General features: G+C 45.5%; 1 protein-coding gene and 1 long non-coding RNA gene across 18 annotated transcripts in view; one reads left to right on the forward strand and one right to left on the reverse strand.

Annotated features, from left to right (window-relative positions):
• Window positions 1-26,334, forward strand: part of LOC105084630 (uncharacterized) — a 128,448-nt gene that overhangs the window by 100,980 nt on the left and 1,134 nt on the right. For 9 of the 14 annotated variants that reach the window (XR_010384917.1, XR_010384914.1, XR_010384919.1 and 6 more), the window contains 4 exons: window positions 16,281-16,393; window positions 18,081-18,301; window positions 18,399-18,462; window positions 21,921-25,783. This is a non-coding gene — a long non-coding RNA (uncharacterized LOC105084630). Of the gene's footprint in view, window positions 1-16,280; window positions 16,394-18,080; window positions 18,302-18,398; window positions 18,463-21,920; window positions 25,784-26,334 lie in introns of those variants that run through there. The other 5 variants (XR_010384912.1, XR_010384924.1, XR_010384913.1 and 2 more) reach the window with 5 other exon arrangements.
• The window catches only part of MYRIP (myosin VIIA and Rab interacting protein), a 154,596-nt gene continuing 137,684 nt past the window's right edge, over window positions 9,423-26,334 (reverse strand). For 3 of the 4 annotated variants that reach the window (XM_064496689.1, XM_064496688.1, XM_064496691.1), the window contains 6 exons: window positions 24,263-24,457; window positions 20,134-20,295; window positions 17,131-17,235; window positions 16,958-17,018; window positions 15,428-15,546; window positions 9,423-11,708 (listed from right to left, as the gene is read on the reverse strand). In XM_064496689.1, coding sequence (XP_064352759.1) covers window positions 11,544-11,708; window positions 15,428-15,546; window positions 16,958-17,018; window positions 17,131-17,235; window positions 20,134-20,295; window positions 24,263-24,457 — 807 coding nt within the window. In that variant the 3' untranslated portion in view covers window positions 9,423-11,543. The remainder of the gene's footprint in view (window positions 11,709-15,427; window positions 15,547-16,957; window positions 17,019-17,130; window positions 17,236-20,133; window positions 20,296-24,262; window positions 24,458-26,334) is intronic. The other variant, XM_064496690.1, reaches the window with a different exon arrangement.

Consider the following 26,334-nt stretch of genomic DNA (forward strand, 5'->3'; position numbering starts at 1 on the left):
TAATAATATTCCTTCACAGGCACGTGAGAATTTGCAGAACTATTAGTAATAGCAGTGAGTTTGGAGGGCAGTGTCATTGCTTCTCGGAGTATAATTCCAAAATAAATAAGGGACCCCAGGCAATATAACAATGTCCGCAGTAGTATTTTTCACGGTAACTGCAGAGAGGGACTCCACGTGGCTTTTTCTTACAGATGAAAAAGAATAAAGACCTTCACCCTCTTAGAAACAGTTGTGCATCTGTCAGAACTACCCCATCACAAAAACCAAATCTGGCTTTTCAAAGTAAACATGTTATTTTCTATGTGATTGCTATAATTAGCTGTGGGGGCATCACTGACCCATTAGCAGAAAAAACAGATGGGTGAGATTTGTCTTCATGCATGAGCTAGGATGTTGTGAAAATATTAGAAATTGTTAGCCATAAGCTCAGTCAGCATGCTGTAGAGCTGGAATGCTGAGTTACAAATAGTGGTAGAAACAGTACACCCAGTCTACGAATGACCTCTTTTAGTTACGCAGAATGATAATTTTAGGTGTCTTTCACCGTGGCTAATTAAAAAATGTGCAGATCACAGAATCAGTTCAAGTGAAAATTTGAGCAAACTTCTGAGCGAAAGAAAGCACTACCAATCCCCAGATCTGTTCCCACCGATGGGGCCGATGGAGCTGCCCACCGGCCCAGCAGCCTTGGCAGGAAGCTTGGGGACCATTCCACCCCTTTCTGCCCTCCTCTCCACTCCTTCTGCTTGGTCTCTGAGTCTGCCTCCAACTCAGGAGCACCTACTTTCAGCCTCACTGTTGTCTTGGTTCTGGGTGGGCAGGTGGTGAGGGACTAGAATTGTGTGAAATGTTAGGATTTTGGAAGGGGGCTGGGGACTGGCGTGTGTATCCTTAAAAAGCACCCTGGGGGATTCGGAGTCGCCCTGCCGCTCAACGCTGTTGAGAGCCTCAGTATAATAACAGAATCTCAAGATCATAGGGATACAGGTTCTTTCGCAGCAAGAACGGATTTTCCAAACCCCAAATGCATCATTCAGTCAAAATAAAAGAGCAGAAGGCACTGGGAAGGAGACATGAGAGAACAGGAGAGAAAGCAGGACAAGCCAGAGACATGGATTTGAGATGCTCCATGCAGATCTTTGACCCCATTGCACGCACCTCCCCCAGCCTGTCTCTGGGCAATTCAGTACCACTCTGCCCACTCCCAGCTGTGCCTCCTCCTCTAAAGGGTATGCCAGCATTATTAGTTCTGTGTCTTAGCTCTGTTCCTAAACCACAAGCACTCAGAGGGCAGGAATGTGTCTTTCCTTTCCACCTGTCTAGTGCCAGGTACCAGCCTGGCCAAGCGTAGGCACTAACGTGTTGCTGAATTCAGCGAGTGAATGTGTGTTTATATCGCCACATGGCTGTCTCTATCAGCATGTCCCAGAAGCACCTTAACCTCAGTGTGACCCAAATTGGTCCTATTATTGAGATTCTGCTCAGCCTTATGCTTCCATTTCTGTACTGGTTGGTGGAATCGGTCATGCAGTCTGAGCCCTGGTGTCTCCCAGCCTTCATACTACTCGACCACTCAGTGGCCACTCACTCACTTAATCCTTTTTAAACTTCCTTGTTCCCTGAGACATGATTCTCTTCTGATTTTCCTTCTACCTTTCTGACTGCTCTTCCCCTGCCAGTACAGTTCCACAAGTCCAGGGCCCTCGGTCCTTGTGCTGTTGTGTGAGCCCCCTCAGTGATCCCATCCACAGTTTAACTGCCAGTTCTACCCAGGTCCCAGCAACCCTCTGATCTCTTTAACTCCAGCCCCAATCTCTTCAGATGTGGACCCACCCACCTCCTAGACCTCTCCACTTGGCCAACATCTCAAATTGAACAGAAAGGAATTTGTCTTCCTTCCTCATCCCCCAGCTCAGTGAATAGAACCTGTTGTTCTGGCCGCAGGTCTGAGGGCATTCTTCACACCTCAGTCTTTTTCGCTGTCCATATCCAACCAGTTCCCAAATCCTGCTTTTGCCTCCAAATTGTCTCCAGGATCCAACAGAATTCTCCTTCCTCCCTACCCTAATCTAAGCTGTCTTGATTCCTTCCTGGACTCTATAGGAAGTCTGCTCATTTGTCTGTCTACTATCTCTTTGACCTCATACATTGTATTCCTTATATTAAAAAATCAGAGCTATTAAAAACAAAAGAAACTCGCAAATCTGCCCAGGTCACTTCCCTCTTGAGTTTCTCAGTGCCTTATAATTAATCATGGATTAAAGACAGAATGCACCATATCAATCCAGACATGCACATGCGTGATACGTACCTGTGATAAATGGGATGAAAATAGGGAAACATGCAAAATGCTCTATATGCAAATGAAGGCGTGGATCATGTCACTAGGTGGAAAATGGTATCTTAACAGTGAGTTCCTAGTGCTCTGCGCAGGTAGAGGACTGCCCCTGGGTAAGTGCATGGGGTGGAAAGTGGGATACGTATGCCCTCAGTTTTCAGTGGAGCGAAGTCATCAGAGAGGCCCTGGGAGTTGGCCAAGCAGTTCTGTAGATCAAAGACGAGGAGTCAGGGCACAGCAGGGCACAGGTGCTGGGTGGGGAGCCTGCTATTGGTTGGAAAGAGGACTTTTGTGGAACAGGAATGTCTAAATTGGATTTTCAGCTGGTAGGTGATAGGCTGTGTGCCCCTGCTCCCTGACTTCTCGCCCACCCCCATGCTCTGCCAACTCCTGCTGCCCGTCAGCTCTTCGGTGAGATCTGCTGTAGAGGTGGTTGGTCTCTTCATTGTTGATGTTGTGTTAAGTGAAAATGGTGAAAGGGTTGACTTTCCCTTGTGGGTTGATGCAGTGCAAAACAGGCTGCAACAAGGAAGCAGAGACCAAAAACTGTTGGTCTCCATAAGCACAGATTCACAGGCTTTTGGGAAAGGCTTTGGGCTTCAAAGGAAATAGCATTAGAGGTTTGAACCAGTGTTGATTTGAACCTGGATTTTGCGTGGTGTGGCACCTCCTCTCACCGCCAACCATCTGGGTTACGCTAGGATTCTCCTGGGCTGGGGAGGGGTCAGGGACCATCTAGAGAAGGTGACTTTTGAACTGAGCCTTTTAAGAAGATGAGTAGGGATATTCAAAGTCAGAGGGAGGCATTCCAGGGGATTGACTATAATGCAGGAAGACACAGAGTTGAGAAAGGTCCTAGCTTTAATGGTTTGTGACCCACAGAGTTTAAATGGGGCCCTGCCAATAGCTGCGGTCCAGAATTATACATGGTTACAGGCCAGCTCTTTCCAGCCACATTTAAATCTGTCTTTTTAGCATTAGCCAAGATGTGCCCATTTCCCCTGCAGTCAAAGACAGAGTGGAGGCCAGGAGACCAGAATCCTAACTGAGTCAAGAAGGAGTGAATAACTCCTTTGTCATCAGACAGTTGAAGGATCGATGGGCACCAAGCTGACATCTGGCCAAATGGCATCAGCAGAGCTGTTGTACCACAGACAGTCAGCATTTCAACAGCCTGGGGTCACTAGGAAGAATTGCTGCTGGACACAGAAAAGACAATAACAGAGTCATTTAAAGACAAAGAAGAACCTCGGCTCTGCCAGAGTGATGACAGCAGCCCATTCATTGCCAGGGTGGTGCTACAAAGACCCGAATTACAAATGGGTTGGAAACGCTGATTCATAGAGTCTGTTTTCGGTGGTAGAGCATTCTTGACACATGGTCTGCGTTTATCAGGATAAAGAATACTTGTCCAGCCTTTCCCTTTTAAAGACTGGCCTTCCTCAAAGATGAAAAATCTTTTACTTACTTCCCAGTGGGATTGTTATGACATGAATGAAACAGTAGGGGAGAATAAATCAGAAAGGACAGGCTTGAAAGTGCAAATTATCGTCATTACCAGGAAGCAGGAAAGGGCAGGTTGAAGATGGAAGTGCGATAGAAAACACTTACCACCACCACTGCCTGCAAATAGCCCTTTCATCTTCAATTAAGTAATGACCACATTGCGCAGGGAACGAGGACAGCAATTACACGCCTTTTCATCCTGTCACCTCATCACCTAGCGCCTCATGGTTGGGGCAAATCCTGGCCTTGGGCCAGCATTGCTCCTCGTCATTTGATACGCGCAGTACATAGAAAAGGCAGCTCTCCCAGCCTGAGGCCACCAGGCCCCCAGCCCTGTGTCTCCTCCAGCCTCCCTGAGCAAGTACAAAGCTGCGAACTTGGTGGCCGGTGCTGTCTGGGAGGTGCCAAAGGTGTACTCCCAGGATGGCTCTGGTTACAGCGGGGGAAAGACTCTCCTGGACTCACGGAAGATCTTGAGAGTTGACGTGTGTGAGGGATGTCTGGTGCACTTTTCCTGGGCAAGTGTACTTCACAGAGGTTCTCAGGTTGCTGGGCTTGCAAACTGCTGCCCCTGCCTGCCTGCCTGGCGTTGGGCACCGTGATACGAAGGAAGGCGGAGCTGGATAGAGGAGGAGGCCGTTCCCTGGTCCACCTGGCTTCCAAGCATGGCTCACTCAGCCCTACTAACAGAGATAGAACTTTGTCCACTTCAAAAAGCCACAAGGAAATGTGATTGGAAATCCCCACTCCTCAAGGCTACCCACTGGGTTGTTTCTGGGCAACAGTAACCTGCTGTCTTCCAGAACTTCAGTTAAGATAGTTGGAGAGTGGGTAGACATTCCCTCCCTGGACTGGGGAGGAACAGACAAGAGCGACAGAGAGCTTTTCTCCAAAGAGACGGAGCAACACTCATCCCAGGGCCCAACCAGTAGATTGGGGCTCTCTGGATTACCTCCCCACCTCTGGCCTTCTTTCAGCTCCTCCTGAAGTCCTGTGCTACTCAAAGTGTGGCCAGCAGCACTGTTGTCATCTGGGAGCTTGTTAGAAATGCTGCATCGTGGGCTCCACCAGGCCTGCTGACTCAGAATTTGCACATTAAAGTTTGAGAAGCGCTGCCTTCAGCCTTTCATCTTTATCAAACATGATAACTTTGATAGAAAACATACTTTTCTATATTTGAGGACTTGATCCTACCAAACTGGATTTTTTGGAATAACTTCTTTGAAGTTTCCAGTGTTTGAAGTGGATAATAGAGGTTTCCAGCTCCTTGAAAGCGCTTTTAAAATGCAACTCCATTTACCTGCACTTTGTCGTAATTATAACTCAGTTGCAGAGACAGAAGGCTCATGCGACCAACTGTTCCATAAAATGCAAATTGTGTATGGGAAATACTTCCCCTGGGAGAAAACAGAGTGGCTGCCATTCGAGAAGTTATTTTTAAAAGGATGCGCCAAATGTCTCCTGTACTTTAAAGTTTCATCAAACATTTCAGTGAACAGAGGACCCTTTGTGAAAGATCGGCACGTACACCAAACACACACACACACACACACACACACACACACACACACACACACACACACACACACACACACACACTTCCAAAAACGAAACAAGTTTCATATATGAATTGTGAAATGTCAAAAACAAGTAGCTCAGTAGTGGCTTCTATAGACCTTATATTGGCATGTGGTTTCACTTTCAATATTTGCTCATCTTCATCACTAACACAAGGATTAATCTAAGGTGATAAAACTAACTTTTCATGTAGTCTTATCAGTTAGCTCTTACTGTGTAATAAACCACCCCCTAACTCAGTGGTTTAAAAGAGCGATGTTTTATTTTATTTTATTTTATGTTTTTGGTTGGGGCAAGGAAAAGTGACTTTATTTGGAAAGCTGGCAGACCAAGAAGATGGCAGACTAAGGTCCTGGAGAACCATCTTCCCCAAGTCAGAATTCAGACTTTTATACTAAAAAGGGGAGGAGGGTTGCTTGGTTGTTGCAAGCTTCTTGGTGTAGGAATTCTTTGTTCTTGGAATCTTTTGTTTTTGCAGCTGTCCACATGGGTCAGATCGTGGCAGCCAAGATTTGTGATGAATTTTGTCTTTTGAAGACGGCGATATTCTGTCAAAGTTCAGCAGGTGTTCTGAGTGAAAGGGTGGGTCCGTGGATGTCTCTCTTGGTGTATTCATGGGAGAGGGTGAGCTAAGATCATCCTCCTACCCTGCCGTCTTGACCATTCCCCTCTTATGCTTGCTCCTGTGTCTACAGGTTGGCTGGGGTGGCTTTGATGCTCTTGGCTAGGCTCAGCTCAGCTTGGCTGCAAGGTTGGGTCGGGAATCTTTTCCTCGGACCAGTGGGCTGCCTGTGTCATGTTCTCATAGTGATTGGCAAATATAAGTGGACAAACCTTACTCCATAAACATATTTCAAGACCATTGTATAGCTCTTTTTCTAATATCTCATTAGCTAAAGCAAGCTATGTGGCCAAGTCCAAAGCAAGGGTTGGAGAATGCTGTGGTCTGGATGTTTGTGTCTCCTCAAATTTCATATGTTGAAATCTAACCTGTAAGGTGATGATGTTAGTAGGTAAGGTGTTTGGGAGGTGACTAGGTCAGGAGGGCGCTGCCCCCCTGATTGGGATTAGTGCAGTCCCTTGCCACGTGAGGCAAGGCAGCGAGACAGCGAGAAGCTGGCAGTGTGCAGCAGCTTTCACCACAGCCCGACCATGCTGACACCCTGGTCTTGGACTTCAAGCCTCCAGAACTGTGAGAAATACATTTTTGTTGTTTATAAACTGCCCAGTCTTTGGTGTTATACTATAGCGGCCAGAAGACAGAACTATGCTCACCAACCGTGAGGCAAATCACATGGCCAAGCCCAGCCTCAGGGGGTGAGTCAGTGTGGTCCTCCCAGAGTTAAGGGGTTAAGAGAGGGAGTATTTGCAGAATAATAATCTCTTCTACTATGAGTAGAAAAATCGAGGCACAGCATTTTACAAAATAAATCATGGTGTTGATTTTTGAATGATTTTCTTATTTCTAAGAGAAAAAGGAGGAAACCAGCACTGAGTACCTATAGTCACCAGGCATGCTGCTGAGAGTTTTCTCGTGTGTTATTTCATTGAACCCTTTAACAACAACACAGGAAGATACTTGTAGCCCCATTTTACAGATGAGGTGATAGGCCACAGAGCTGGGGTTTGGGAAGTCTAAGAGTGGAGCCTAGTTTTTTTATGGCAGGCTTCAAATGCTGTGAATATTGGGTCACTTTTTTTTTGTCGTAGCAAATGAAGCACTTATTTCTTAGAGGAAAATACTGTCTTTATCTGTTCCTGTTTACCCTAGAAGCAAGAAGAGCTGTAAGTGGTCTGTGAGTGCAGCTGCCTGTCACTCTCTTTTTTTTTTTTCAATTAAAGTATAGTCAGTTTACAATGTTGTGTCAATTTCTGGTGTACATAGGCATACATATATTTGTTTTCATATTCTTTTTCATTATTGGTTACTATAAGATATTGAATGTAGTACAAGGTATTGAATACAGTGGGACCTCACTGTTTATCTATTTTATAAATAGTAGTTAGATCTGCAAATCTCGAACTCCCAATTTATCCTTTCCCACCCCTTTTACCCCCTGGTAACCATAAGTTCTCTATGTCTTTGAGTCTGTTTCTGTTTTTTAAATTAAGTTCATTTGTGTCCATTTTTTTTAAGATTCCACATATGAGCGATATATGGAATTTTTCTTTACCTTTCTGACTAACTTCACTTAGAATGATGATCTCTAGGTCCATCCATGTTGCTGCAAATGGCATTATTTTATTTTTATGGCTGAGTAGTATTCCACTATATATAGATACATACCCCCCCCCCCCGCCATTTTCTTTATCCAGTCATCTGTTGATGGACATTTAGGTTGTTTCCATGTCTTGGCTGTTGTAAATTTGAACACTGGGGTGCATGTGTCTTTTTGAATTATATTTTTCTCCAGGTATATGCCCAGGGGTAGGATTGCTGGATCATATGGTAAGTTTATTTTTAGTTTTTTAAGGAACCTCCATACTGTAGTCCATAATGGCTATACCAACTTTACATTCCCACCAGCAGTGTAGGAGGGCTCCCTTTTCTCCACACCCTCTCCAGCATGTATCGTTTGTGGGCTTTTTAATGATGGCCATTCTGACTGGTGTGAGGTGATACCTCATTGTGGTTTTGATTTGCATTTCTCTAACAATTCGTGATGTTGAGCATCCCTTCATGTGCTTGTTGTCCATCTGTCTGGCTTCTTTGGAGAGATGTCTGTTTAGTGTCTTCCACCCACATTTTGATTGGGTTGCCTTTTTTTTTTTTTGATGTTAAGGGGTCTGAGCTGTTTGTATATTTTGGAAATTAGTCCCTTGTTGGTCACATCATTTGCAAATACTTTCTCCCATTCTGTAGGTTTTTTCCTTTTGTTGATGGTATCAATTTCAGTACTGGTAGTGAGAGACACTGCCAAAGTTTAGTAGGTATTATGTGCGATGTAATTCTTGGTGTATTCGTGGGAGGGGGCAAACTGGGTCCCTCTACTCTGCCATCTTGGCACCTCCCCCCCCACCTATCACTCTTGATACTTGAATTGTTGACTCAAACCATTCTTGAATACTCAGACTGTTGATGCATATTGGCTGCTCAGTACAAGCTTTTGGGGCTTCTGGGTTAGGGAGGGTGAATTCTCAGGTAACTGGACTGTGGCTGGAACCTCTTTGCTGTCTTCCGTGCCTTGCTATCCTATGCGGGTGGTCAGGAATTCTGGCCCAGAAATGCTGCCAGGAGGGAATCTCAGATGGGTCTCCTGGTGTTCTCCCCCTACCCCCACGTGAAGTGCCCCGCCGACCTAAATGCTAGCTTGTTTGTTATGAATGTTTAGCACACGTTACCATGCCAGACACGTTACCAGTAGCGTAGAGAAACGTAGGCGGAGGACTGGGGATGATCGGATTCATCCCACGAATCATTTGCAGGTGACTGTGATGCCCGCTCAAGTGTGAGTCCTACTGTGCTAGCCCACCGGCTGGAAAAGGCTCTTGGCTTCCATTCATATTTTTATTCCCTCATTCATTTCAGGGTAGTAGGGGGTTCTGTTCCTGTTTGGGGATGGCAGGGGCCAGCATCTGGGCAGGCCAGCCTCAAGGAGCCACAACAGCCTCTGAGCCTGTGGAGGACTCTGGGAGAGTCGGCTCAGCTCACACACAGGCTGGCAGGGGCTTCTCCCCTGATGACCAGGCTCCAGGGTCTAACCCAGGACATTTTGAGTTGGAGAAATCTGCTGTGGGCGCTGTCTTGTGCACTGTAGGATGTTTAACAGCATCCCTGGACACTATCCACTATATACACGTCCTGTCCCCACCAAGTTGTGACAACCAGAAATGTCCTCTGAGGCACAAAGTCACACTGACCCCTCACCCCTGCTTTGAGAACTGCTGGTCTTACCTGAGTGACCACTGTTCGCAGGAGGATGAGCAATGGAGAGGTGAGTGGTGTACCTGGAAGGAACACGGGGCACAGGGTAGCAGTGGCTTTGACTCTTTGACACTTGGCCCCTCCAATGACCAGCCATTGACTTCTTTCCCCTCTTCACGCCCAGTTTTCCCAAACCAAAGAAATCACACGCCTACACACATTATTTTCATAAATGACTTTTACTTCTGCATCATTTCTCTTGACAGTAGTTCTTTGCAATATGTGTATAACATGAAGGCAAGCGTACTTTCAGAAGTCATCAAAGAGATGGTCCTATTGGCTTCATTTTCTTAAACCATTAAAATATTTTCATTTATAAAAATTAATCTAAATATAAATATTGACACTGAAGATCAAAATCACTTGATGACAAAATAATTCTTCTGGAACTATAACATATGCTTATGGGTTTTAATAGTAAATTAAATCTTTGCACTTACTTGGCACAAGGAAACTTTTATAAAAATTCAAATGCCATAGAGCAGGCTGCTGCTGCTTTTTGTTTTTGTTTTTGTTTTTTTGCAAGGCTCACACAGTACACGTTTTTGTCAAAGAAAACTGAATATTTTAACACTGTAACACAACAGTAGGTGCTTTTCATGCCTCTTAAAGAAACGCTCTATTTGGAACTCAGATCTTTTTTGCTGTGTTTTTAAATTTTGTATTTGTTTGCTTTTAATCACACCAACAGAACAAAAAGCCTAAGACTTACTTTATTTCAAAGGAGTTGTTTCTGCTGGATAACACATCACAGCATCAGCAAGGAGTACTACTGGAAGATAGGTAGACCCCCACCAGCACTGGATCACAACACACGTTTCAGCAACAAGTCAGGTCCTGAAATGTGCACGGCAGCAAAGGAACGTAGGAGTTGAAAACGACACAGAGGGAGGCTTTTGTCAGGCTTTTGTATCATACTTAGCTGCAAGGTCTGACTGGCAAATTAATAACTGGCCCTCAGTTTCCAAATCTGAAAAATGGGGACACCTACTGAATAGGGTTGCTGTAAGGATTGAAGTGAGAAGAATGTTGCCTCCTTCAGAGGCCACTTAGTAAACATCAGCCATGCTCTTCCCTTGCCTCCCATCTTTTGCCTTCTTCCTCAGATTGAGAATGTATCAGGAACAAATGAAAAAAGGTTGCCAACACTCAACTGAGTGAAATTCCAGTTCCATTTGCTTTTATAAACACACTCTAAATAGTCATGCATTTGGAGTCACATGTGTGGAATTAGTGTCAACTGTTGCATCCTTTGAATTCAGTTTGCCCTTGCCTTTTTCAGACCTGTAAGTAAGTTTTCTAAGGCTATTCCTTAACCTTTTTTGTCTTTATGGTCATCTTAATTACTTTTTGCTGAGTATTTATTGGGAAATAAATTTTGGAGGATGGTATTTTCTCATGTGGTGGTATTGTGCAATAATCCAGTTACCTAAACCTCATTTAGATGCATCCATTGCTAAACTGCATCATGTTGATAATGGACAGTGCCCTAAAGTTAAGCCAGCAGGGGCTTTCTCAAGCCCCTCTCCCCATCAGAACCAGGAAACACCCAGCAAGTCCAGGGAAGAACCCTGAAATCTCAGTGAGATGTTACTTCTCATAGACCTGGGCCTGGCATGGGCGAGTCAGGGCTTTCTGTCCTGTGGCTGGTGATAGCAAAGCAATGGGAGGAACCGGTGATGCGTTGGGCTAGGAGCCAGCAGGAAGGAGGTGGCTGGGGGAGACCTTGACAACTGAGCGCTCCCCAAGTTAGACCGTCCCTGGTGCTCACTACAGGGGCATTTCACTTTTCTCCTTAGCATTTGTAGGACAAAGATGCTTGTGAGAGGTTAATAAGAACTGATGAGTTAAATTTTAATACCCATCTCCCTTCCCTCAACTATCTCCTGACCCCAACAATATTTTAGGGGACAAACTGTTGACATTGTAGTTCTAGTTGAATCAAAGGGATAAAAGAAAAAAAGATCTTAAAGACAACACACAGTAGCCAAGCGAACAGGGAAGAGATGCGTCTTTTGAACGTGGAGCTCTGCTGTTGGAAGCCAGCGTCTTGGTTTTCTGTCTTGGATTCCCCTGGGAGCCTAAGGCAGCGAGTAGGCAAGACCTTGATGCTGAAGTCTGGGACTGCTTTCTGGTTGAGGTATCAGGACAGCCCTGTGCAGGGGTGCACTGTGGCCTCCCCAGGCCCTCTCCTCAGGTGGAAATCCATGCAGTATTCGATGGCTGTTGGGTCAAGGCACTGTCGTGTACGGCCGGAGGCAGTGGGTCACTGGCAGTGGAGTTCCATGGTGCTAATACATCACAGCAGACTCCAGGGTGGGCTCCTGAGGCGAGACAGCGAGCAAACGCCATCAGCCACTTGGTGAAAGTGAGGAGAGGCAATTAGCAACCACTTCTGCTGCTTTTGTAGGTCACAGAGGGTATTCGTGCCACGGACCAGTGAAGTATTTCACAGTATTTAGAAAGTGATGCATTTCTTACATGTACTTTCTAATGCATCTGAGATTCATTTTGGTATGTGGAATAAGGCAAACTGATTCCCTTCCCACTACGTCCCCTTGGCTAATTTCCCAAGCTTAGTTTTGTTTTTGTTTTTTTTTTTTTTAAATAATCTGTACCTTCCCTACTGGTTCCTAATGCTTAAAAAATCATATAACACATTTTCACATGTGCCTGGATCTATTTCTGAGCATTCTGTTCTGTTTCATTAACCATCAGTTTCTTTACAGCTTTTAATGGTTTTAAAATCTGACAGGAAAATCACTTCACTTTTGCAAAATACTTTTGTCTATTCTTTCTGATTCATTCTTGTATAAACTTTAGTTCCAAGAAAATCCCAGTGAGAATTTTATGAGAATTGGATTAAACTATAAATTAATTTGGGGAGAAATGAACTGCTGGTGGGGTTTATTAATCAGTATCTCAGTATTAAATGTATCGTCGCGTTCGTGTAAAATTTACCTGGTAATTTATTATTTAATGTACTGCTGCATTTAATTTGCTAATATTTTATTGAGCATGCCTCATCTCTCTGAAGGGGTACTATTTGGTGTGTGGTTTGTATGTGGCTTTGTGTGTCTTGTGTATAAGTGGGTGTGGGGATGTGTAGACACTTAACAGTCATGTCATGAATCTTTTAGTTTTCAACTTTTTTAATGCTCTGGGATATTTTACATCACATGGGAATGAACTGTTCCTTAAACATTTATCAGCAAAATCATTTGACCAGAGATACCTATTTTTTGAAGTTTTAATAAATTTAAAAATTCTATTTCAGTTTTTACTAATACTCTGATTTTATTAGCATTGATTCTGATTTTATTAGCATTAAGACTTAAAGATTTATCAGCATAGGTTTACATCACATTGTATATTTAAATTAAAAATGTACATCATCTCAGACTTCCTCATTTTTTATTTATTGATTTTTTTTCTTGAGCTGGCTTACACACATTTTTCTATTTTTCCAAAGAATAAGCTCCTGGATTTATGGTTATTTCTTAGTTTTCTGGTTTTAACTAATTGATTTATGCATTTATCTTTGTCTAGTTCATTTGTTTTGCTTCTTTAATAATGAAGAAAATATTTAATACTATGAATTTGACTCTGTATAGCTCTGTATATATCCCATTTGTGTTGATATATGTAATTTTTCATTTTGTAAATGCTCTGTAGATTAGCTTTTCTCAAACTTTAGTTCAGGTTTCTCAGAAATGTGCATGGGACGTGCACGTTTGTATGTGTACGTGTGTATTTGTGTACGTGGGTGCACACATATTTTATAACTTCCAGGTGGAGTTTCTGATTATTTCAACTTTTCTAATTTTCGACATTTGCCATGTCTAATATGGTAGTCACTAGCCACACGTGGCTGTTTATTACATTTAGATTAATTAGAAATAAATAAAATTTAAGTCAGTTCCTCCAAGGCAGTACCACATTTCAAGAGCTCAGTAGCCACCTGTGGCTAGTGGCTCCCATACTGGGCACTGCAGATATAGAACATTTCCATCATTTCACAAGGTTCTATTGGACATACTGAGTGCTGTTTGAGAATTTTGGCTTTAGGGGTCACAGAGGGTGGTTCTATACTTCCTACTTTTGGGGAACCTATTGAGGTTTTCTTTGTAGCTGGTATAAAATCAATTTTTATACATGGTCCATTGATACTTGGAAAGAAAGTGAAGTCTCTGTTAAGTAAAAGTAGATACATTTCTTAATTAAAGCTTAATAATTAGACTATTCAAATTATCTAATTTATATTTATTTGGGAGTCTGGGCTTTCAAGGGCTGATGAGGGGATTTTAAAGTCATCGACCATGGCACAGTAAATTGTGTTGCTCTGTTGTTTGCTAGTTCGGGAAAGGCTCATGGTTGACTGACTTTATCAACATCTAAAGCTTCCTCCCTGTTTCCTCTTGAGTGCTTCTTGCCTTGAATTCTACTTTGTTGGAAAGTAGTATTCCTGCCCTTTCTATTTTGTTAGCATTTGCTTACCAAATATTGTCTGTTCTTTCATTTTTTAACTCTCTGCATTATTTAAAATTAATTTATTAAAAAAATCACTTATTGAGGTGAAATTCACAAAACATAAAATTAACCATTTGAAAAATGAACAATTCATTGGCATTTAGTACATTGACAATGTTGTACAACCACCACTTCTATCAAGTTTCAAAACATACCATCACTAAAGTAAAATGTCTTCCCCATTAAGCATTGTTTCGTATCCCCTGTCCCCATGGCCCCTGGCAACCATTGATCTATCCTTCTGTTCTGTCTCTATGGAAGGTAATTTTGTGTGTGTGTGTATGTGTGTATATATATTTTTTATTGAAGTATAGTCAGTTTACAATGTTGTGTCAATTTCTGGTGTACAGCACAGTACTTCAGTCATACAGGAAATACATATATTCGTTTTCATATTCTTTTTCACCATAAGTTACTATAAGATATTGAATATAGTTCCCTGTGCTATACAGTAGAACCTCGTTGTTTATATATTAAACATATATATGTTGTATATATATTAGTATCTACAAATCTTGAACTCCCAATTTATCCCTCCCCCCAATCCCCCCTTAACCATAAGTTTTTTTTTCTGTGTTTCTGTGAGTCTGTTTCTGTTTTACGAAGGTAATTTATTTTTAACTCTCTCATTTATAAAAGATCCCTTCCCTGGCCCTAGTGGTCTGCCCTGTTAGTATGATAATGCATCTTTTTAGCTCTTTTAAGTAATGGCCAGGAGCCAGGTAATTGGACTTGGAAAGGTCAGGGGTAATGGCTGGCCAGTGAGGCAAAGGGAGTGGCAGCACTGTTACCATACGGTGCCTAAGAGATGCGGTAACTTGTAATCCAAAAGGGCACGCCCACCATTATGCCATTACCTCGTGCTTCTGTGCTCATGACACAGGTACCTCGAGGGGGAGGAATGGGAAGGGAGTGACAAGTGATGCATAAAAGACAACAGATTAGATTTCCCCTTGCTTCAGTCTTGCCACCCAGCCATCGTCTGCCCTCAGCACACCTGGTATCACCAAGGCCATTCATCTGGATCACCACCTCCCATAGAAGCAGCATCAAGCATTTGCCAAAATTCTGAAGCATTTGTTGGTGTGAGGGTAGTAACCCATCAGCCCTGTCTATGTGATTTCAGGTTTAAGCAAATTACCTACTTTGTCCCTTCCTTTGTCGCATTTATGAGCAGCTGCTGGCTTTTTTTTCAGGAACACAAGTAATTAAATGAATGGCTAACAAGAAATTTAAGGAAGAGTGAATATGGGCCAAAAGCAGAATAAAAACTCTTACATCTCAACTATTACATTCCTGTGTATGAATTTTTATTTCTCTAGTATCCAACCTGGTTCCTACAAGGAGCTGGAGATAGAGCTGAGGGGCTGTATACACATATCCAAGCGGCTAGCTGTATAATGCAGCCCCCCCACCTAACCGACAGACCGACCAGGAGACCATGCAGGAAGGATGCTTCTTCGAGCTCTGACTGCAGAAAGAAGGGCGACAGAAAGGAGGTGCCATCAACAGTGAAAGAAACTGGCATTAAGACAGAGGGGACTTACCATCAAATCCTTGGTGGCACTTTTCCTTTCTTTAGTCCTGTTCGTCAAGGAGTCTTGGAGAATGAAGTTGCGATTAAATGTTTTAATGGTGGTCACTGAAGATGCTTCCATTTTTTCAGCTAAAAAAAAAAAAACAAAAAAACCACATAGGAGTAAGTATTATCTAGAAGCTGGACCGGTTAAGGAAGAAAGCCCAGGGGTCCAGATTACCCAGATTTTTGTTCCAGACGTGGCATCTCATTCTGGTCCTTGGGTCTGACTGTGGAATCTTTTTGCTTTGTGTTTATTTTTATGGTGGACCAAATAAATCAGGACATCATTAGTGGCTTTCTGGGAAAAGCTAGCTTGGAGATGATCCAGCACAGTCCACAAGTTCTTATTTGCAATTCTGAAATATAAAAGTCTCTAAAAACTGCACATCTTTGTAACTTTGGAGTCAAAATTGCCTGATGGCAAAACTTGACTTAAACAGACAGGCAGCCATTTAAAGTCCTTGTTCCTCCCACTGAGCATGAATTCTCAGACTTTGCTGCAAGGATGTGAATGTGTTTATCAGACACTGGCCCAGACACCATGGTGAGGGGGCTGTTAGGAAGTACACAGTTCAGGTACCATATTACCTTTCTAAGGTAACCAGAAAATTCTGAAACACATGTTGACCCCAAGGGTTTCAAATAAGGGATCGTGGATCTATAATATATCTTAACTGTATAATAATATATACAGTATAATATACAATTAGATATGTAAATACATGGAATATAAAGTAGGCATTCAATAAATGTTGAACAACGAATGGTGGAACCAGGACTCAAATATACATCCTCTGACTTTCTCCTCTTCTGATTTGTAGGTCTAAATTTCTAGTTCAGCAGCATCATTCTGTGGCTTCTGAATCCAAGGAAATCACTGAAAACGTCCAGCAGATGAAGGTGATGTGACTGGCACTGCTGGAATCCCTTCCAGGTGGGGGTCTACGTTAGACGCTTTTGGTGCCCTGCCCACATCTCCCTGACAGTCCCCATTCCGGTATCCTGCCGGCATCGTACGGCAGGCACCACCACTCTCTCGGCCCATGAATGGGGTGGGCCAGAAGTAGCAGGGAGTTAACGTCCCCACCAGAAATAAGCTTCAAGCAAAGATAAGAGTTGAAATACCTCATGTTCCTACTCTGAGTAGGAGACTCAGGTGCGGTTAATACTGCCTCCCAAAAATCTCTAGCAGGTTTTAACCTCATTTGCCCAAAGAAGCAAACTACCAATGAAGGGACATTGTATTGGCTTAATTTCCTTCCCTGAATCATTTCTCTCTTCCCTTATCAGTGTTTCCTGGAATTACCTCCCAAATCACATCCTTATCCCCAAAACTGCTTCATGGTAGGTAGATCCAAGTCAAGACAGACTCTTCACAAGGATGATTCTGGGTGAGAACACCCTATTAGATCTGGTCCTCAAATGCAGATCTCAGTTACTCCTAGTGAATGAGTCAGGCTTCATTCCTTGGTGGCCGTGTGGTTTGATTTAAGCATACCTTTCACCGGTGGAGCAGGCAGCTTCCTCCTCTGCTGCCTTGATGTGTCTATGGTTTGTACCTACAAACAGAACACAGGAATCGGTACACCTTAGCGAAGCCAGAGATACTTTATCTTCTGCATTTTCCAGGTCTTGCAAAATTTCAACAGAGAGAGTGAGAGACAAACTCACCTGGTTCCTTTGCTTCTGCTCTCGTTTCCTTGTGAGGCGCCCACAGGGTGCTATGTTTAACCCTGCAATGGTCAGGGCTGAAATCCGGCTCTCGATGTCAGAAATCTTAATGCAACAGAAAGACAGAATCAGTTGGGAGAAAGCCCAGAAGGGGAAAATCTTTGTTAAAAGTGTTACGAATCTATAAAGAACAAGTCTGCTTTGATGTATGCCATTCACTCATTCATTCATTCAACTTCTACCAAGCACGTCTCTATCCAGTACTGTGGTGAGAAAATAAAACACAGGCCTTTCTTTGTAAGTTTAATTTTCCAGTTAGCTCTAGAGCAGGTCACCTTTGCCAGAGGACCCCTAAGGATAAACGGAAGCCCAGGACATGATGGGAACCCTGGTCCAGGGTCATCTGACTCAGCACAGGGGTGGGGAGGTCAGGGGAGGCTTCCACGGGAGGCAGCATGTGTGGTGAGCTTTGAAAGGCAACAACGATTTGGATATCCTGCTTCCTTTTTCCATGACTCCTTGAATCTAAAACCACAGCGCCAGGTCTTAGGAGGGAGGCCCAGCAGCCCCTGGTTCAAGTCCATCTCCTCTATTAAGAGGCCAGGTGGCCTCGAGAAACTCCCTCCTCTCTCTGGGTACCACTTTCCCTATCTACAACATTGGAAGGTCAGAAGGAGCTCAGATTTTTTCCAGCAGGGGATGGATAAAGAAATATAACCATATACCTCTGAGGTGGATACAGAGATGGAGGGATAAGGCAGATGTAGAGAACAAGAGCCCACTCAGAACCCTGGTCCATCCCCGTCCCGAGGGGTAAAGAAGACATGGTCCTGGCTCCTAGAAAGGGCGTTACTATGTGCTGTGAGCACGCTGAGTGCTCTGAGGACGTGAACTCGTTCACGCTTCACTCGTAATCCTGTGACACAGGTACCATTCTCTTGGTTTTGCAGACGAGGAAGCTGGTGCAGAGTGACGTGACCTATCCCACATCTCACAGGAGAGCCTGGAACGAGCTCATGCTCTGGCCCGGCATGGGGGCACCTGGGGAGCCAGGAGGAACTGGCAGAGTCCGGGGAGGAGGCTAGGATCACAGCCGTCCTGCTGAGATGGCACAGCCCGAGTGCTGCCGGGGCATCGAACGGGAAACCTGAGAGCGGGCCCAGCTGCCAAGGTGTGTGCCCCCCACCCCGAGGTCTCCATGGCCTCCCCTGTCCCTAAGCTGTTTGTGCTGAGCGAGACAAATTCTGATTCCACGGTCATTTACCTAGGGCTTCTTTGGACAAAGGCCACCGGGAAAGGTGCTGTAGGAAGTATAGCGAGAAGATGTGAAAGGTCAGTAAACACGGGAGATGCTTCCCCTATCCGGGAGGAGTGGCCATCTGACTTGGATGAGGAGGGGGCAGGAAAGGCCAAGCCTGTGGCAGCTGGGGAAAGAATCCCAGTCACGCTGCCGGCAGCCAGCCCCTGCGAGGGGCCCCGTGCGGCCCTGTCCCCCAGGCGCCTTTCTGTTCTGATTCCTCCAGTTTCACAGTGATAACTGCGTTCCTTTGGTTTATAGACCAGTAAACGGCATAAGCCTCTGAGAAAGCCCGCAGGCTACACTGTCATCAGTTGTTCGCATTTCCTCCTGGAAGCAGTTCTGATGGAGGGCTTTGCTCAGATGGCCCTGGAGCCAGGTCAGTTGGGAGAGCAAGCAGCTGACCTCCTGATTTGCTGACTGCCAGGTTCTGGAATAAGAAGGAGTTAATTTCCCCAGTTTTAGTCCATAGGGCAAAGGATGGAGAAGGAGGAAAGGAAGCTACTGAGGGCTGCTTGGCCTGCATTTTCTCTCTCTCTCTAATTGTATTCCATTAATTCCTAAGACTGCATATCCAGGAACCCTTACACTTGCTAGAAGGGCATGACCAATTCAGCTCCAAATTTCCTGGGAGCTAAAGTGAAAAGATCAGTGTAGGACTCTCTGTCCACAAGATAAAGACCAGAAGAATAGCTTTTCCTGATACTAAGAGTTAAGAGAGACCTTCCACAGGAGTGTCCACAGAGAGGACCTGCCAGGGCACAGTGGACGGCGTCCGCACCCCTCCCCGTGGGTCATCCTGCAGCCTCCTTCAGCGCCGGTCAGTCCTGTCCCAAAGGTCAACTCCAAGGTGAAACCATCCCTAGAATATGACCTAATGCAAGCACACCTCAGTGCGGACTTTCCTGTCATCAGCAGGACACCTGTCACATCTTCTGTGAGAGTCCGCTTTGGACAAGACAGCAGGGAGTCTAAGGCTTTGTTCTTTGGCAGCAACTGCAGGACAAGGAGGGTCTCCACGCTCATAACATTTCCCACGCTGGGAAGATCATCACAGAGCTGATGGCAGGCTGGCAACCCCCAGGCGAAGTAGGAGCTCTTACACCAGTGGACAGGCGCCTGGGCAGGACCTGCACATTTCTCAGGAAACCACCCAGCACAGGCTGGTGAAGAATGGTGGTGGCGTCAGGAAGACTTGGGTTAAAATCCTGGCTTCATCCGTTTCTAGCTATCTGACTTTGGTTTAAACATTCTGAGCCTCAGTTTCTCCAGATATAAGCAGGGAAGAATAACAGTAGTCACCTCATGAGGTTGCTGAAAGGATGAAATACAGTCATGAGGTTAAGCACAACTCCTGTCTTCAAGGAGCTTTCAGTGTATAGTGGGGAAAGCTGGCATTAAGTAAGTAAACAGTGTGATAAAGGTTAGGGGATGGGGGTCTTGTGTCAGAGAATTTGTCAAAGAGGAAAAGAAAATGGCACAGGTATTAAAGAGGTGTATTACCAAGGCTGTAATGTGGGGAGAAGAGAGCTGCACTTTAAGAAAGCATTTGGTGGAATCCACCTGGAAGGACCCTGTCCACGCAGGTCTGCTGGAGATGGCAGGATCTGATGGATACAAAGGCTTTGAAACGATTCCTCTGGAAGATGGGGCACCCTCTCCTTTTGCCAGGTGGTCCCCATCTGGGCAGAGAGGAGCGTTCGTACCTGGATCTCAGCGTGGTGGACCTGGGCTGCCGCCGTGGCCACTTGGTCCTCCAGATCTGCCAGTTCAGTCTCATCAGTGCCACTGTGGATGCAGCGGGCAGCATCCTCTAGCTCACTCAGCTGGCCTTCCAGTCCGTACACGGTGCCTGCCGCCAGGTACACCTGTAGAGGAGGCACGGGTGTACCTTTGAGCTCACGTCTGTGGTCCCAGGACCGGTGGGGCCCTTTCAGGGGAGTGAGAGAGCACTGGGCTTAACTTCTCGGGGAAGAGACAGGGAATCCCCGTTCACAGACATTCTTCACACTGAAGTGGTAGCCTGAGGTCTTGCTCCCTCGCTCCCCTCTCTGTCAACCACACCTCTTCCCCCAACCTTTCATGCAAGAAAACAAGTTGTAAGTTTTAAAAATATGATAAAATAGTACAAAAAGACGTGGCATCAGCTACATAAATTGTGAATTTGTCCAGCGACTGTAACAACAATATGAAGACAGAAGAAATAAAGAGAAAAACTCATGATGCAGTTTTTCTGGTAAAAATTTCTAGCTGGCATTTGGTAATGGAGAACAAGCCAGAAACCATGAAAGAGGTGAAATTAATTTAAAATAATGACGAATTTTGAGTGAATTATTTCTGATTAATTAATGTCAGCTTGCTTGAATCTGGTTAAGGGAATGAAATGAACCTGAAATTTGTAGTAGGAAAATATTAATTTTCTTAGAAAATAGTGTGGTTTTGAGAAATAAAATCTTCATGGTTAATTAAAACATTTTTTTGAAATTTAAGTATAGTAGATTTACAGTGTTAATTTCTAGGACTTTTTTTGAGAGCTACTGAAGATTAAAGAGAAAATAAGATAAAAGAAGTAATCTAAGGGAAAATTAAAAGTAAAATTATTTTGGCTTGTGAGTTTATAAGGTGATTCTCATAAAAGTGGGCAAACAGAAAGTAAAATCATTGGAACAATTCAGGCTAAGGAGTGCTAGCCAGGGTGAATGAAACAAACACTCCTTCAGCCCAATTAATTATGTGGTGAAACAAGACAGCACGAGGAACCAGATGTGTCTAAAGGAGATAATTAAAGTGAGGCTCATGAGGTTTAATCAATGCATGTAAAGCTCTAAGGAGGAGGAGAAGCTTGGGGTTAACGTTCATATAGATCAGGCTCGCAGAGAACAGAACACGGATCTAAGGTTCCCTTGCTGGCCGGGATGGGTTTGGCCAGTGGGAAGCACCAGCAGGAGATCCAAGGTAGGAGGAGAGAGAAGTTAGAGCCTTTCTTCCCCTACTCTCCCCTTCCTGGGCACCATGGTGGCAGCTCCCACTAGGGGGCGCTCTTCCTTGCCCTGGTTCTCCCTGGGCTGCACTGCCTGGGGGTGGTGACCCCTTCCTCCTACTGCTACTCTTGGGACTACAGTGTCCCTTAACCTGGCCCACACCTCAGTTAACACTCCCTGAAGTCCTCTTCCAGCCAGACCCCTACAGGTAGAGAAGAACCCTGTGCTTCACAGCTCTCAGCAAGAGCTTCAAGTACAAGAGACCCAGACATACAGTTGAGGGGACTGAGCCCCCACTGCTTGTGCGGGGGAGGCTGGGACTGTTGGTCCGGGCTTCCTCCGGCCTGTAGGGGAGACAGGGCTGATGCCACAGCCAGGCAGCCAGTGACAGTGTCAAAGCTAAAGAGACTAGGAAAATTCTAAAATCCTCATGTCCTACCCTAAGAGGATTAACAAGGCAGTTTATGAAAACCAGAGACACATGAATGTCACATTTTTTTGTTTTATCTTAGGTAGCTCGGAAGCCTTCTTAAAGGTGAACATTGTCTTGCAAATGTTCTCTTATCTCAGACTCCTGGTCTGGGAAAGGAAGCCAGCATTCAGAAGGGGAGACTCAGCATTGCCGCATCCATTTCTGCCAGCACCAGGGCTCCTCAGCACAAAGGAGAGAGGCAGCGGAGCACAGAGGAGTGCTCTTTAGCACACAGACAAAAGCCACGGTTTAATTAAATCAGCTGCACCCAGAGGCCAGTTTAAGATTCAGCCCTGCCCTTCTGCCCCTCAACTGAGTTCCAACCTGCCCGTGGTTCTGTGATCTGGTGAGCTGGAGGGATAAAGAAAAGAGTCACTCCTTCTGTGACTCAAAGACCCACAGAATTCAAAGGAGCATAGATGGAGTCTCTTCTGAGGGAAAATTTGAAAAGCTGGCTTGGGGAAGGGAAGGAGGTGGAAGTAGGCAGTTAACTCTTTGGGAACAGGAGAGGCATCTTGATAGAGGAGCTGGACAGGGAGCAGGAAGTTGCACTCCCCAGCCCTCCAGCGCACATCCATGCTGGGGTTTCTGACACCCTGAATCAGTGGCGAAGTGGATGTGTTTTGAACTCAAAGCATTAATGAACCCCCAAAAGGAACATGATGTACCACAGAAAGATCTTACAAAATAAAAACTCCGAGAAGGCCATTGTATTTTTCAACATATTCCTTAGAGAGAAAAAAAAAGCATGCTGTCTTTGCTTTAAATGTGTCATGGGGACTGACTGTTGTTATTTAAATCTGGATTCTTTCATCCATTGTAAGTTTTTTTGATACCATACTTTGTAAAAAAAAATGCATTTTTTTCCTGGTGAACCTTACCTTTATTTTAATCTTTTTGATTCTGTGTGTGCAGGATTAGGGCCATTTTAGGACTATCAGCACCTGAAAGAACGGTGTTAAAGGCTTGACTCATCTGATGTAATCACACATCAGCTAACCGTTCCTTGGGCACCTCTGTGTCAGGCTCTGGGCCGAGGGCTAGGGCCGTAGACAGGACAGGCGGCAGGTCCCAGTCTGTAGGGATTTATATATCTGGTTCCCGGTCTGGGCACGACTGTGCCCGTCTCCCCTCCTCTACCCTCTAACATCTGACAACGTCTGGAGACATTTTTGATCGTCACAGTAGAAGGATGCTGCAGCTGGGGGTAGAATCCAGGGACACCACTAACATCCTACAGTGTACAGGACAGTCGCTGCCACAAAGAACTGTCTAACCCAGAATGTCAAGGGTGCTGATCTAATGGGAGATGCGTGCACAGAAGGGCAACAGAGTGAGGTGAGAGGTCAGGTAGACATATGCTTTAGAGAGCCTGCAACCTTCAAAGGGAAAGTAATGGTTTTTTTTCCAACCTTGACTCATTTTGATTTGTTGTTTCAACTTCTGGGGAAAAAACCCCTCTGATAACATTTCCTGATTTTTGAGAACACCACTGTTAAGAGCATCTCCAAATCATGGCCGCTTCTGCTGGGTCTGGAAAGATGCAGTCGGCCGGCCGGGCCTGATGCCAGGACTAGGCCAACTGGAGAAGGTGGCTACGGCCCGAGTGGCTGACGTCCACACTTCTCCGTGTCACCCCTGGTTCCCAGTGTTGGAAAGTTCTCACTGGACCATTCCTGAGGTCTCAACAATAACTGTAGATATTTATGTGTAAGACTCTGTTACATTCTTTTTCTCACCAGTTGGAAGGATAGAAAAATCCATTAGGAGCAGACCTGTCTGTGCATCAGGGCAGACCAGACCCGCTGTAGTGACCTCAGTTCTGTTGGCAACCACTCTCATTGTCTATAGCATCACTGGCCGCATCCTACCTCGATCCCCACGGGTCCCTTACATGATCTCTGCACGCCTCCCTCCCCGCTCCCAGGCTGCAGTGCACTTGCGTTTCCAGCAGCTCAGATCTATGCAGAAGCTGCCTCTGGGCTACCGTAGACACTGCCTGCATGCAGAGACTGAGCGGCCTGCTGGCTGTAGGAAAGGCCAGTTCCTTTGCCTCAGGTCACGGCAGCTGTGAGATGCAGTGTGCACCCCAGAGCTGCCTGCTGGACTGGGCTGAAGCTGCTCTGAGACCGTAACTTTGCTTGGCCTCTTCCCTCTCCCTACTCCCTTATCAGCCTCCCCTTGGGAGCACTTCCCTAATCACCTGCACGCAAACCCTCCTCTCAGGGTCTGCTTCTGGGGAAGCCAGCCTAAGGCCCTCTGAGAGTACGTGTGCCGTGCTGTGGTGTGTGTGTGTCCTCACCCTCTCTGTGACGGGTTACAGCGTCGTCAGCTGCTTCACATGTGTGCTTCCCTAGACCCGGCACATCCCCACTGTCTTACGTTTTCTTCCAGGGAAGTCAGCTGCGCATCCAGTCTCGCTTGGTCTGTCCCAAGAGGAAACGCCCCCTTCTCTCTGTCGGGAGGGACAGGTGGGCACTCCCAGGGCCCTGCAGACTCCGCTATCAGCTCCTCTGTGGCGTTGATGACCTTCAGGACTTTTGTGGAGATGTTGCAGAGAGAAACAGCAGAATACTTCTGTTTGGTCCAATAACAGGGGGACAGAAGACAAGAACAGCACATTAACAGTGACACGGAAATGCTACATCATCACAGTGCTCACCGTGAGATCGATCCTGTTGTAACACACACAGACGTCAATGTGCTGAAGGAGTGAGGCACTAAAAAGACCTATGCGGTCTCAGTGAGCTTAGAGGAGGCCCGGTGTGACTCGGCTTAGCTTCTGTGACTCACAGTAAATTATTTCAGGTTCTTAGGGAGGGAGGGGAGCTCACGTGGAGCTCCTAGGTCCTCTGCCTGCTGCCGGTGGTTTCATGGTCATCGTATCGTTTTCTGGATGATACTGTCCTTCAGAGCTTCAGTCACAGACTCTGTCCGACTACACTCATGCTGTGGCCCAGCGGGTATTGCTGTGGGCTGGGAGTTAGGAGGCCTGGGCTCTAGATCTGGCTCCAGCTTCATCTAGCTGTGGGACTTTGGCCAAGCGCCTTCCCGTTTCTGGAACTCAGTTTTGTCATCTGTAAAAACTGATGAAAGGGCTGGAAAGAGTTTCTCTGCAGTCTCTTGGTGGCTACTGTGTGTTAGCTCACACACACCCATTCTCAAGCCCATTCTCCCTTGTCTTCCTCTGCCACTGAGGCTGAACAGAAACAATACTCCATTCCCCAGCCTCCCCTGCAGCTCGGGTCAGTCACGTGACATCGTTCGACCAGTGAGCCCGAAGGGAAAGTCTGCTTGGGGTTTCTAGCGGGGATTTTGTTCTCCTAGTTAGGTGAACAGACGCAGTGATGCTCTCCTGCCCTGCTTCTCCCTGCCTTGACACAGGTGTGCAGTTAGGAAGCCCCCAAGCGTGAGGGTGGTACCAAAAGGCTGAGTCAGATGGATCAGAAGCACTGAAAGAGCCTGGACCCTCAAAGCACTCGATCAGCTGAACCGCTGTGAAGCACCACCTGCTCGGAACTCAACCTTGATACATGAAGAAAATAATTCCTACTTGTCGGAGCTCCTGTTGGCCGGGTTTTCTGTTATTTGTGGCTGAACATATTCCTAATGGACACAAGTCACTTCTTGCTTTTATATTCATGCCTCAAAATTATAGTTAGTTTAGATCAGAGCCAAGGTCATTAACGGAGCAGAGGGGACTTTGGCCACAAAGAATCATCTGCATCTTTGAGTTCATCTGAACACACAGCATCGAGGAATAAGCAGGAGGTCAATGTTGCTTGGCAGGAATGGTGTCCGTCTGTAATTGACTTTACTGATCCCATCACAGGGTTTGTAAGTTGGACGTCAAATGCCCATGATCTTTTTTTTTAAAAAAACTAGTAAAATGTTTCAAGAAAACTTGGAATTTTAATGCTTTTGGGTACCTTCCAAGGTACCTATCTGATTGATACATTCTGGTTAAAATTTTAATGATAGCTCTGGTTTGACTTTTGCAAAGTTGGTTCCTTCAAGCAAATTCTACTGCAGGTTTTATCTCACCAGAGGAAGTTTTCAGTAGCCCTCCAACTTCAGCAGGGAATCAGTGTCTAAGTGACAGGTTAGCGGCTGAGGCCGCAGTCTAGAAGCCGGCTCTGGGCTCTGGCACGTGGGCTCACACTTGTCAATACATCCTAGGTTTAGGGCCCGTGTGCAGAGTGCTCCCCTCCAGCCTGTCTGTCCCACAGCAGCTACTTGACTGACCCAAGAGTCATGCTCCTTCTGGTACAAGAGACTGCTACATACAAAAAAAAAGGGGGGGGGGAGGTCTGGGTTAGCAGGGAAATGGGACGGAGGGGAAGTGACACAGACCCACCAGAATAAGGGAAGTGTCCGAGGGAGAGCCAGGCCGACTCTTCACCTTAGGAAAAACTCGAAGAGGCTGTCTCCCATTATCCAGAACCCTGTAACGA

This window comes from Camelus dromedarius, chromosome 17, assembly GCF_036321535.1.
Source record: "Camelus dromedarius isolate mCamDro1 chromosome 17, mCamDro1.pat, whole genome shotgun sequence".
In the NCBI taxonomy this organism is placed as follows: Eukaryota; Metazoa; Chordata; class Mammalia; order Artiodactyla; family Camelidae; genus Camelus; species Camelus dromedarius.